General features: G+C 45.6%; 1 protein-coding gene across 1 annotated transcript in view; it reads left to right on the forward strand.

The window, feature by feature from the left end:
• LOC124777598 (sodium-dependent dopamine transporter) overlaps positions 1-12,648 on the forward strand; it is a 360,017-nt gene that overhangs the window by 25,229 nt on the left and 322,140 nt on the right. Inside the window, exon 2 of the mRNA XM_047253064.1 lies at positions 2,657-2,835. Within this exon, the coding sequence (XP_047109020.1) occupies positions 2,657-2,835 (179 nt within the window). The remainder of the gene's footprint in view (positions 1-2,656; positions 2,836-12,648) is intronic.

A 12,648-nucleotide genomic window follows, 5' to 3' on the forward strand; every position in this document is an offset into this window, starting at 1 on the left:
TGAATGGAGGGACGAATGGAGACGTGTCGTCTTCAGCGATGAGAGTCGCTTCTGCCTTGGTGCCAATGATGGTCGTATGCGCGTTTGGCGCCGTGCAGGTGAGCGCCACAATCAGGACTGCATACGACCGAGGCACACAGGGCCAACACCCGGCATCATGGTGTGGGGAGCGATCTCCTACACTGGCCGTACACCACTGGTGATCGTCGAGGGGACACTGAATAGTGCACGGTACATCCAAACCGTCATCGAACCCATCGTTCTACCATTCCTAGACCGGCAAGGGAACTTGCTGTTCCAACAGGACAATGTACGTCCGCATGTATCCCGTGCCACCCAACGTGCTCTAGAAGGTGTAAGTCAACTACCCTGGCCAGCAAGATCTCCGGATCTGTCCCCCAGTGAGCATGTTTGGGACTGGATGAAGCGTCGTCTCACGCGGTCTGCACGTCCAGCACGAACGCTGGTCCAACTGAGGCGCCAGGTGGAAATGGCATGGCAAGCCGTTCCACAGGACTACATCCAGCATCTCTACAATCGTCTCCATGGGAGAATAGCAGCCTGCATTGCTGCGAAAGGTGGATATACACTGTACTAGTGCCGACATTGTGCATGCTCTGTTGCCTGTGTCTATGTGCCTGTGGTTCTGTCAGTGTGATCATGTGATGTATCTGACCCCAGGAATGTGTCAATAAAGTTTCCCCTTCCTGGGACAATGAATTCACGGTGTTCTTATTTCAATTTCCAGGAGTGTATAAGTCTAACATACGTCTTTGGTGTTCCATGTTCCAAAAGAATTCTGTACAATTTTGATTGTAATATTGAACGACATGCTTTTGTCGTACTTTTCTTATTGTGTTATTGACTTGATTTCATTACAAGTGCAGATTGTGATCCATAACAGAATTGTATATGAGGAACTGAGACTGTTGTGACCGAGAGTACTGTGATTAACTGTGAATATTCTGCATTGTCTGTCCCTGGCGTCAGAAAGTCTCACTTTGGTTTTTCGCTCTTTCCCTTTCTTTGTTTCCCTTCGCCTCTCGTTCCTCCGCTTCGGCGTTGCGTTTGAGGTTCTTCTTTTTCTTCTTCCTCCCTGCGCGTTCCTGAAGGCCAGCCCACGCATCTGATGCGTGACAGGTGACTGGGTAACGCGTAATTCCCAGTCCCAGATCACCAGGTAGGGTTTGCGTGTACCCCCTGGTACAGGCCAGGCTCAGGGAGGGCTGATTGCCTGAGCTGCAGCCTTCCCAAATTGCCGATCGGTCCCTCTGTCAGGTGTTCAGGAGGTGTGACCTGAGGTGTAAACGATCACCTAAGGCGGGTGTGCCTCCTTGTAAAGGGAGGCCCCAGTTGGAAGGAGCACATCACCAGAGACGCTGGCAATCACGGAGGATTTTCTCGCAATGAATCACTCGTCTTCCCAGTCCACATCTACAAAACGTAATGAGGCTAGCGATTCAAAAACCCTTCCCGCTGCACCACTGTTCTTCATGGTCTCACTTGCTGAAAACAGTCAGTCCTTCACCACGGTAAATCCATTTATTATTCAGAAAGATGTTGATGCAGTTGCTGGCCTTGTGAAACCCTACTCTCGTTTATGGAATCTCACTTTGCTTAGAGACTGCTTCTGATTCTCAAGCACAACTACTATTTGACACCTCACTTCTTAATGGCTACCCTGTTTGTGTCGAGGTCCATATAATTTTGAATTCTTCTCGTGGTGTAATTTTCACCAGGCTACTCAATGATCTAACCAAGGACCGAAATCCAGTCTTACTTCTCTGAACAGGGTTTCATTGCCGTCCACCATGTAATGTAAAAGCTAGATTCCTCACCTTTGATAGAGTGGTGCTGCCATCCAAGATCAAAGCAGGCTATGAAATTATCACAGTCTGGTCGTACATTCCGAACCTGATGCGCTGCTACCAGTTTCATCGTTTCAACCACACTAGAACGTCTTGTCGACACGCAGCCAAATGTGTAACCTGTGGTATGGATGCACACAAGGACAATTGTCTGCCTCCTCCTCCCCACTGTATCAAGAGATAGACAGGGATCCAACGGAGAGCAGCGCGCTTCGTTACAGGATCATTTAGTAATCGCGAAAGCGTTACGGAGATGATAGATAAACTCCAGTGGAAGACTCTGCAGGAGAGACGCTCAGTAGCTCGGTACGGGCTTTTGTTAAAGTTTCGAGAACATACCTTCACCGAGGAGTCAAGCAGTATATTGCTCCCTCTTACGTACATCTCGCGAAGAGACCGTGAGGATAAAATCAGAGAGATTAGAGCCCACACAGAGGCATACCGCCAATCCTTCTTTTTGCGCGACTGCTACGGTCGCAGGTTCGAATCCTGCCTCGGGCATGGATGTGTGTGATGTCATTAGGTTAGTTAGGTTTAAGTAGTTCTAAGTTCTAGGGGACTGATGACCACAGATGTTAAGTCCCATAGTTCTCAGAGCCATTTGAACCATTTGAATCCTTCTTTCCACGAACAATACGAGACTGGAATAGAAGGGAGAACCGATAGAGGTACTCAAGGTACCCTGCGCCACACACCGTCAGGTGGCTTGCGGAGTATGGATGTAGATGTAGATGTAGATGTAGAACTGGGGCCGCTGTGTGCTCACCACGTGACGTGTGTGTTTGCAGCGCGCGGCCGCGGGTGCTGCCCGCCATGGAGCCCAAGAGCAGGTCGGCGGTGTCTGGGGAGGAGGACGGGCGCGAGACGTGGGGCAAGAAGGTCGACTTCCTGCTCTCCGTCATCGGGTTCGCCGTCGACCTCGCCAACGTCTGGCGCTTCCCCTACCTCTGCTACAAGAACGGCGGCGGTAAGTACACCTCACCGATGCCCGGCTCCACTCTGTCTGATGACGAGCAGAACGCGCTGGACCATACCAAGTAGTGGTCACTACACTTAACCATTCATATAGAGGCAGTACTGATCGCTCGTGAATGTTCTATGTGTATATGAAACTAGGGAGTTCTCCTACCACGCTGTGGAGTGTCGCTGTGCGAACACATCTCCAGTCGCTAAACCACACACAAACCTCTGGACTCCAATGAAGACATAAAGTCATTAAAAGAGTCCGCGACCGTAATGGCATTAGACAACATAATTCTCCATCCCATCGCTTTTTTTGTATACATTTTGTAAGTAGGCTGTTTAGGTTTTTATGTTGGTAACGCCACGTAGTGCTATATATGAAAATCACTGACTGTGCTGTGTGAAGGCTGTGGTTGGTTTGCATTGTTGGAGTATATGCTATTGTAGTGTTGGGCAGTTGGCTGTTAACAGCGCGTAGCGTTGCGCAGTTGGAGGTGAGCCGCCAGCAGTGGTGGATGTGCGGAGAGAGATGGCGGAATTTTGAGAGCGGACGATCAGGACGTGTGTCCATCAGAAAGAGTAAATTTGTAATATTGGATATCATGGACTGATATATATATATTATGACTTTTGAACACTATTAAGGTAAATACATTGCTTGTTCTCTATCAAGATCTTTCATTTGCTAACTATGCCTATCAGTAGTTAGTCCCTTCAGTAGTTTGAATCTTTTATTTAGCTGGCAGTAGTGGCGCTCGCTGTATTGCAGTAGTTAAAGTAACGAAGATTTTCGTGAGGTAAGTGATTTGTGAAACGTATAGGTTAATGTTAGTCAGGGCCATTCTTTTGTAGGGATTATTGAAAGTCAGATTGCGTTGCGCTAAAAATATTGGCTGTCAGTTTAGTGTTGATCAGAATAGGTAAAGAGCGAAATGTCTGGGTACGTTCGGTTCTGCTCAGCTGTTTGGAAATCAAATAATGTAAGAGGTTTATCAGCACAGTAATCCATTAATTTTTCTAAGGGGAGGTTTCAACTTTACAATTATATGCGTTCCACCTTTATGCAATCTTCAGACACAAATGAGAAACAGTTATCTTACAGAGCAAAAAGTATTAAATATTTTCAGGGTGAATATTAGTAGAACTAACGAAGTGCAGGGACGGGTTCTTGACTGGAAATGGGGGAAAAAGATCCTATGAACATGTGTCCGGAAGTGCACCGTCACCACACGGTAGATGGCGCTGACGAATGGAAGTTCCTCTGACTACGTACCGTGTACTCCTTGTGTGTTGCAGGCTGTGTGATTGATGCGGCATACTGCAAGCACCAGAATGGTCCGGTATTCGTGTCGGGAACAGGCCGAAATGGTGTTTGTGCACGGTCAAGCGGATGGAAACGGTCGAGAGACAGGACTGCTGTACCAAAACAAGTAGCCTCACAGACAGCAAACACATCGCACAACATTTCAAGCCCTTTTTGGGCGTTTGTATGATCATTGGTATTTCAGACAAACGAATGCGCGTGGAGGCGGCGGACTGTGCGTACACTAGATTTGGAAGACCAGGTTCTACAGATTTTGAGGCGAAGCCTAATACAAGCTTCAGGCAAGTGGCTTGCCAGTATGGTGTAAGCCAAAGTACGATTATGTTGTAATCAGAGATCATACCACTATTTGGACATTACGAGTAGTCGGTGCCAAAGAATGAAATACGAGTTTGAAGAATATAATTTGTCTAGTTAATTTGTCCGTTTTCGAGGGCTAGAAACATAAAAAGACATGTTCTTTACAGGCAGCTGATCAACTGATTTCTATTTTTATTGCAAACTATGAATGAACTGTTAATTTTTAAGTTTCCTCCTTTATTAGGTCACAAGTGTATTGTGCCTCCTCCCGTTTCTAATCTTTTAACTCAAATGGAGCACTGTACTTCATTGATACTGCACTTCCTAAACACTTCCAGACTAGGAATGGTGCCATTCTGTAATACAATTGATGTCCGAGGACGACACAGAAAGTACCATATAGACCAGATCAGCCAATTCTTGCACACCCCATGTACACACGTCATAGGCCATACCACATGGTAAGACGTTTCAGCAATGCCGTTCCAATTCTTATGCCATGTATTTGTTGCTCGTTTCTGTCGGAATTGTTATTAAAATAGCACTGATCGCTTTTTCCATTTTCTATAATGAAGCAATAATTCAAAGCAAAGCAAATGTTACGAATAAAAATTACTCGTTCTGTAAAGAAGATATCTTTAAAAACCAAAAATTTAAGCATTGCTGTAATGACTATCTAATATTTCAGTTTTTTACCACATTATTAGTAAAAAACTAAAACACCTGTTATAACCGAAAGCAAACACATACCGAAAAATGTTTATCGGTTTTTCACATCCCTACGAAGAGCATGGCGGCGACATGGAGATATGTCCCATTTTCCCAGTGTTTGAAGAGGCACAGCCGTGTTACCCTTCGCGTCATGGCATGAATAGCCATTCGGTATGACTTCATGTCACGGCTGGTACTGATTGAGGAAACTCTGACGCCACAACGATACATCACGGACTTTCCCCTGCATCCTCTCATGCGACAGCATCGTGCTGCCATTCGTGGTGCCATTTTTCAGGAGGACAACGTTCTATGGTCAGCAAAATTCCGAGATCTGTCCCCAACAGGAGATGTTCGGCCCAGCTCGATGTCAACTACCGTGCGAGGGGGCGCACTGGTTAGTTAGTGAGATGAACGTTCCAAGGATCATTTGAGCGATTCTGTTGTCGAAGTGACGTGGAACGTGTCAGTTTACAGGAAATGTGTACATGATTAGTGCTAACATCAATGAAGACATTATTTTTTAATCCTACTCATGCAACTGCATTTAAAACATGGTGCCACCATTAGTCTGGCTACTAATTTCTAAGTAGAAATTCGTCAACGGAATAGAAGGAGTTGCGCAGAAGATATGATTAAAAGTTATATTTAAAAATTGCCTTCCTACTTGTCAAACGTTTACTTATTGGGCAAAAGGCAACAAAGATCTTTATTCCCTCTAGTGTAATAGACGTTAATGTCACTGTTCTCAAATTGTGATGGATTATTTACTACCAATTTTAATAGTGATTGTATATATTGAGAAGGCGGAGTTAAAATGTCTAGCTCCTCGAAGAGTTACCTACATGAGTTTGTGGGTGAACACCACATATTGTTCTTGCTGCCCGCTTTTGTTCTATCACTACTTTCTTTCTATCAAATGAATTTCCCCAGAAAATTATTCCATAAGACATTGTTGAGTGGAAATAAGCAAAATATGTCAGGAGGTACATTCGTTTATTTCCAAGATTAGCAATTATCCCAAGAGTAAAAGTAGCTGAAGTTCATTGTTTGAGAAGCTCAGTAAAATGCCCCTTCCAGTTCATCTTTTCGTCAGTATGTGAACCCAAAAATTTGGAGTATTCTATTATTCTATCCTAATTACCGACTCCTGCTCATGTACTAATACAATTGTTAATAAGGTGTACAAAATTGAATATAGCGTTTTTTTTCAAAATTTAAGGAAAGTCCGTTTTCTGAGAACCACTTCATAATTCTTTGGAAAATATCATTTACCACCTCGTCTGTTACTTTCTCTCTAATGGGATTTATTATGACACTACAATCGTCTGCACACTGGGCTTGCATTCGGGAGAACGTCGGTTCAGTTCCGCGTCCGGCCATCCAGATTTAGGTTTTCTGCGGTTTCGCTAAATCAGGTTTCATTGAAAGGACACGGCCGATTTCCTGGCCCATCCTTGAAACATACTGCACTTGTGCTCCGTCTCTAATGATCTCGACGTGGACGTGACGCTAAACCCTATTCTTCCTTCCATCCTTTCGGATGTGTCATCATGCGCGGTATCAACGACCAGTTACAACAGTTGTAGGCCAGCTTGCTTCAGGAGAGAATAAAACGACCCTATGAGACCCTTTCAAACGTGCGTCCAAGTCGAAGGGGAGCAACGTTATGTATGTAAGCGGGCTGATACTGCCGAGTTATTTACAAAATTTGACTCGTTTTTGTTATCACTGAAATAACGTCACCTACCCTTGTGCCCATGAAGTTTCTTTTCGTTTCCTGCTCCCTTTCCAGGAGCTTCCCTTTTTTTTGTTAAGGAGTGTATTACAGTCGTTAATGGGCTTGAGGAGTGTATTACAGTCGTTAATGGGCTTGGGGAGTGTATTACAGTCGTTAATGGGCTTGGGGTGTGTATTACAGTCGTTAATGGGCTTGGGGAGTGTATTACAGTCGTTAACGGGCTTGGGGAGTGTATTACAGTCGTTAATGGGCTTGGGCTGGGAAATCGAATATGCCGATCACATCTCAACAAGAGGTTAGGTACAGTTCTCATGCCATAATTTATCTCAATCAATTAGAGAAGAGCGAAATCCTGTGATCTGTAGATGGTACATTGACTGCGAGGATTACTTTGTAGAGGAGTCACGATGTAGTTCAGATAGAGTAAGGATGTACCTCCAGTGGCTCTGAAAATTTCGCTAACACGTCCAGGAATGCATTTTATTGAGGAACAGTGTGACAGAGGACGGTATAAAGTGGATGTTGTCAATAATGTTCGATCTGGATGATTCTTCCGAGAGTTTTGTTAGAGTGATAACTTATTTTCTTACGACACGTTGTAACACTACATTATACAGACTTCCCGCAAAGGAGCTAGTTGAGGAAGTATGAAATATTTTGGCGAGCAACAATTGTGTAGCGTATAAGCAGCGAAAGATCCCGACGATTCCAGCTAACTGTGAAAAGCGTCTACAACATTTGCTGGAACGGAAACGTACGTCTCTGGGTAGTTAAACAATTGTATACTCATGAATGAGTCACACTAATTGTGAAAGCTCAATGGTGTGAAACATTCGCTGCTTTGTTTGCACTTTAGGCCCCACAGTCCAATATTCGAAGACCTTTCCATTTTCCATTTCGGATGCTTTTATTGGTAACGTTGATTCTGTTCGTGTGATTTTAGTTATCGGCGCCAGTCAGTTCAGTTAATATACACTGAAGAGCCAAAACAACTGGTACACCTGCCTAATATCGTGTTCGGCCCCCGCAAGCACGCGGAAGTGCCGCAACACGACGTAGCATGGACTCGACTAATATATGAAGTAGTGCTGGAGCGACTTGACACCATGAATACTGCAGGACTGTCCATAAATCCGTAAGAGTAAGAGGGGGTGGAGATCTGTTCTCAACAGCAAGTTGCAAGGCATCCCAGATATGCTCAGTAATGCTCACGTCTGGGGAGTTTGGTGGCCAGGGGAAGTGTTTAAAGTCACAAGAGTGTTCCTGGAGCCACTCTGTAGCAATTCTGGACGTGTGGGTTATCGCATTGTTCTGCTGGAATTATCCAAGTCCGTCGGAATGCACAATGGCCATGAATGGATGCTTATGTATGTGCCACCTGTCAGAGTCGTATCTAGACGTATCATGGGTCCCATATCACTCCAACTGCACACACTCCCACACCATTACAGAGCGTCCACCGGCTTGAACAGTCCCCTGCTGACATGCAGGGTCCATAAATTCATGAGGTTGTCTCCATACCCGTACACGTCCATGCGCTCGATACAATTTGAAACGAGACTCGTCCGATCACGTAACACGTTTCCAGTCATCGCAGTCCAATGTCGGGGTTGAGGGGCCCAGGCGAGGCTTAAAGCTTTCTGTCGTCCAGTCATCAAGGGTACACGAGTGGACCTTCGACTCCGAAAGCCCATATCGATTATGTTTCGTTGAATGTTTCGCACGCTGACACTTGTTAATGGCCCGGCATTGAAATGTGCAGCAGTTTGTGGAAGAGTTGCACTTCTCTCACATTGAACGATTCTCTTCCGTTGTCGTTGGTCAAGTTCTTGCAGGATCTTTTTACAGCCACAACGCTGTCGGAGATTTGATGTATTACCAGATTCCTGATATTCACGGTACAATCGTGACATCGTCGTACGGGAAAGTCCCCACATCATCGCTACCTCGGAGACGCTGTGTCCTATCGCTCGTGCGCCGACGATAACACCACGTTCAAACTCACTTAAATCTTGATAACCTACCACTGTAGCAGCAGTAACCGATCCAACGATTGCGCCAGACACTAGTTGTCTTACATAGGTGTTGCCGACCGCAGCGCTGTATTCTGTCTGTTTACATATCTTTCTATTTGAATACGCATGCCTACCGGTTTCTTTGGCGCTTCAGTGTATTTTGCGACGTAGTTAGTTACTTGGAAGTGAAGGATAAGTGTAATACATCACAATAAAATGTGTACAATAGAAAGGAGAAGTACCTTCGGAGTTTCTCTCTATTGTAATTAAGAGCTTGTATTTGGCACAAAAAGAACTGAGGGCTAATATTGCCAGCACCAATCAAAGGCCTGCAATTTATACCAAAATCAGCCTTGCTTCAATAGGAGGATCAGAAAGTAATGCGAAAATAAACCATACGGGTTATTAGAACCACCAAGAAAGAGCGCTAAGAAATTTGGGAAAAAATCCATCGCTGTAAACAGCTTTCAAAAATCGGTAATTCGAAAAACGTCGGGGGACTTTTACATTGATTAAAAGACAGTTCCAACGGATAGTTTCGGCGTTACCCAAATTACTTATTGCTGTAAAACGGAAAATCCATTATCTCTGGCAGAAAGATATTTTGCACAAGACAGTGCGTGAAATGGGGTTTACCTGAAAGGGGCCCCTAAGTAAAAGGAATAATGTGCTAGAGGGAACTGATGTAATTAACTGATGACGCAAGTATTCGATACAAGTAAGGAAATTAAGAGAGTAAGACGGTAAGTTCTTTTAAATCAATAAAACTTGGCTGGACAACAAAGAACGGCATTGAAACTGTAAGTAGAACTCCGTCAGATGCGGCGCCGTAACAGACTGCCGCTGACAGGATGAGCTGCGATTGCGTTGCAGGCGCCTTGATGGGGAGGCAACCTGCAGCGTTCAATTGCGTGGCTTGTGGCTGCAGAGTAAGGCAGCAGCCAAGACGCCATACCCTTCTTCCCTACGAAGGAGATGACAAAGCGGCTGTGACACAGTCGACGCCCAAGGATGCAGCAGAAATCACACGTGAAAACACACCAAGAAAGTGGGAATGTTTTGTCTGTATTAGTGTTTTAGCTCCACACCCAACAGAATAGTGAGCTGGAAAACCACTATGCTCTGACCACACTACCCTTCGTACCACCAAAGACACGTTTTCTAGACGGGGACGCAGGAAGCGCAGATATACCTCGCCTGTGAGATGTTGTGGAAGGATAACCTGTCCCATGAGACTGTCGCCTATCATCCTCGCCCCTACATTTATGATGAATTGGTGCTGATAGTTGGCTGCCAGAATACCATCGGAATTCTCCATAATCTGCAGGGGTGTTGTGAAGATTGATGACACCGTCCATCATAAAGATAGCCTCACCTGTGAATAGTCATGGTGGCCTGAGCGACGAACGAGCGACAAAACTGTCGCTGTGGAGCAAGTCCTTAGATGAGAACGCCTGCACACGTTGGAAGTGGTATGGATAGTGACAGTTGTCGCACGCTTGCGAGTCTCCTGCCTGGTACTGATACCGGGGTCAGTGTGAAAGATCTGTCCCTTAGAAGTCATTTCCTGCCATATGCCCACATGCAAATTTTTACTCCGTATCCTCTCAAGGATCGTTTCTTGCAGTGTGTCCCAATTTAGCAAAACAGCCGAGTGCAAAAAGCAAAACTTACCATATGAAAGGAAATCGATATACAGTATCTCGTCGAAAATACGAGTTTACAAGAGTACCACGCACTAGTGCTACATTTAGTGGCATAGGCTGCTTAAACAACGAGCTGTGGCCGTTAGGTATCGTTATAGTGGACACGCTTTCGAGTCAAAAGCAAATTGTTCTCCTTAGTTATTTGAGCTTTCATTATCCAGTTTGTGCTGTAATTGATGAGTAAGCTTCTGGTTGATAAGCATACCTGTTCCTGAGCCCATTCCGTCGTCTGATTTCCTTCCATCCGTGTATACTTCAACAGAATATTACTTACAAAATTATCAAGGCTTTCGTGAGCACTTGTCGACAAATTGCCTGTTTGCTTCTGTCTGCCGGCCGGTGTGGCCGTGCGGTTCTAGGCGCTTCAGGCTGGAACCGCGCGACCGCTACGGTCGCAGGTTCGAATCCTGCCTCGGGCATGGATGTGTGTGATGTCCTTAGGTTAGCTAGGTTGAAATAGTTCTAAGTTCTAGGGGACTGATGACCACAGATGTTAAGTCCCATAGTGCACAGAGCCATTTGAACCATTTTGCTTCTGTCTCGGGTTCTTCGGACAACGTATGTTTGATGATTTTCTGACGTTTCGCTAGCACAAGCGGCTAGCGTTCTCAAAGCTTTATCCTCCATTGCTGGTGGTGGAATGGAGTCAAGCTCGTGGCCGCAGGTTATATGTACCTTGCGTAATAACATCCAAGGGCTTTTCCTTGGTCATTTCCGCTGCGGTTCTCCCCTTGCTAAGTGGAACGGTCTGTCGTGAATCACAGTAGAGCCGCGATTAGCAGTCTAACAACACTTTATTACATAGTCACAGAACACACAATATAACAAGTCAAAGATACATTGTCCTAAGAGTAAACAAACAGTCTCTCACTTGCGAGAAGTACATCACTCTGTGACATCCTCCCCACCCTGGTCGACCTCCAAAGGTACGGCCAATTGCACAGGACGGCTAATGATGTAACCTTCTGGTGTCCGGAGTATTATCGTCCTTACCCTGCCGTCTCTTCCTGGTAGTACCTTTTCTATCCTGGCCTTCTTCCACATATGTCGCGGACGAAGGTCCTCTTGGATCAGCACGATGTCGCCAGGGCGAAAGGGGATGACTCGTCCCGATGGGCGTTTAACTTCATGGTAGTTCCGGAGCTCCAATAGGTATTCTTTAACCCAACGGTTCCAAAAACTGTCACAGAGTTGCTGTCTCAGTCGGAATTCCTTTGTTAAATTCGTGCTCGCTGAAGGCTCTGGTCCCGTCGGAATAGTCGTAAGTTTTTCTCCCGCCAGAAAATGGGATGGTGTGAGTGCATCACAATCATCTCCTGGTGTGATGGGCCTGGAGTTCACCGCGGCTTCAATACTGATCAAGGTGGTGTTCAGTTGTTCCTCAATGAGCTTTGCGAGTCCCAGTACCTTCCGTAGGCAACGCTTTATAGTGCCCACCATTCTTTCCCACCATCCTCCCCACCAAGCCGCACGGGAGACAATGAATTTCCAAGTAATACCGTGGTGGGCGAGGAACTGATAAGATTTTGTGGTGGTTAATGCCTTCCAAAGTTGGGCTAGTTCCATATTCGTGACGTGGAATGTTTCCGCGTTATCTGTATATATCGTGTGGGGTAGTCCGCGTCTTCCGGCGAATCGCTGAAGTGCCATAAGAAACTTGTCCGTTGACAAGTCTGTACAGAGTTCGAGGTGTACAGCTCGTGTGGTAGCACAAGTGAAAAGAGTGATATATGACTTGTGCGTTTCCTTCCCCACTTTGATGAATAGTGGGCCAGCAAAGTCTATTCCGGTTACAGCAAATGGTTTGGCAGGTGAAACTCGTTCAGGTGGCAGCGGTGCTTCGATCTGTTGCCCTCGTGGATTCTTCAAGATCTTGCATGCGAGGCATGAGTATAGGATTCTTTTGATGGCCTGACGAGCTCTAAGGATCCAAAATTCGGTTCGCAGTTCGGATAGTACAGAACGAACACCAAAGTGATGAAGGCGGATGTGTGTCTCTCGAATAACCAATTGTGTGAAG

This window comes from Schistocerca piceifrons, chromosome 1, assembly GCF_021461385.2.
Source record: "Schistocerca piceifrons isolate TAMUIC-IGC-003096 chromosome 1, iqSchPice1.1, whole genome shotgun sequence".
Taxonomy (NCBI): Eukaryota; Metazoa; Arthropoda; class Insecta; order Orthoptera; family Acrididae; genus Schistocerca; species Schistocerca piceifrons.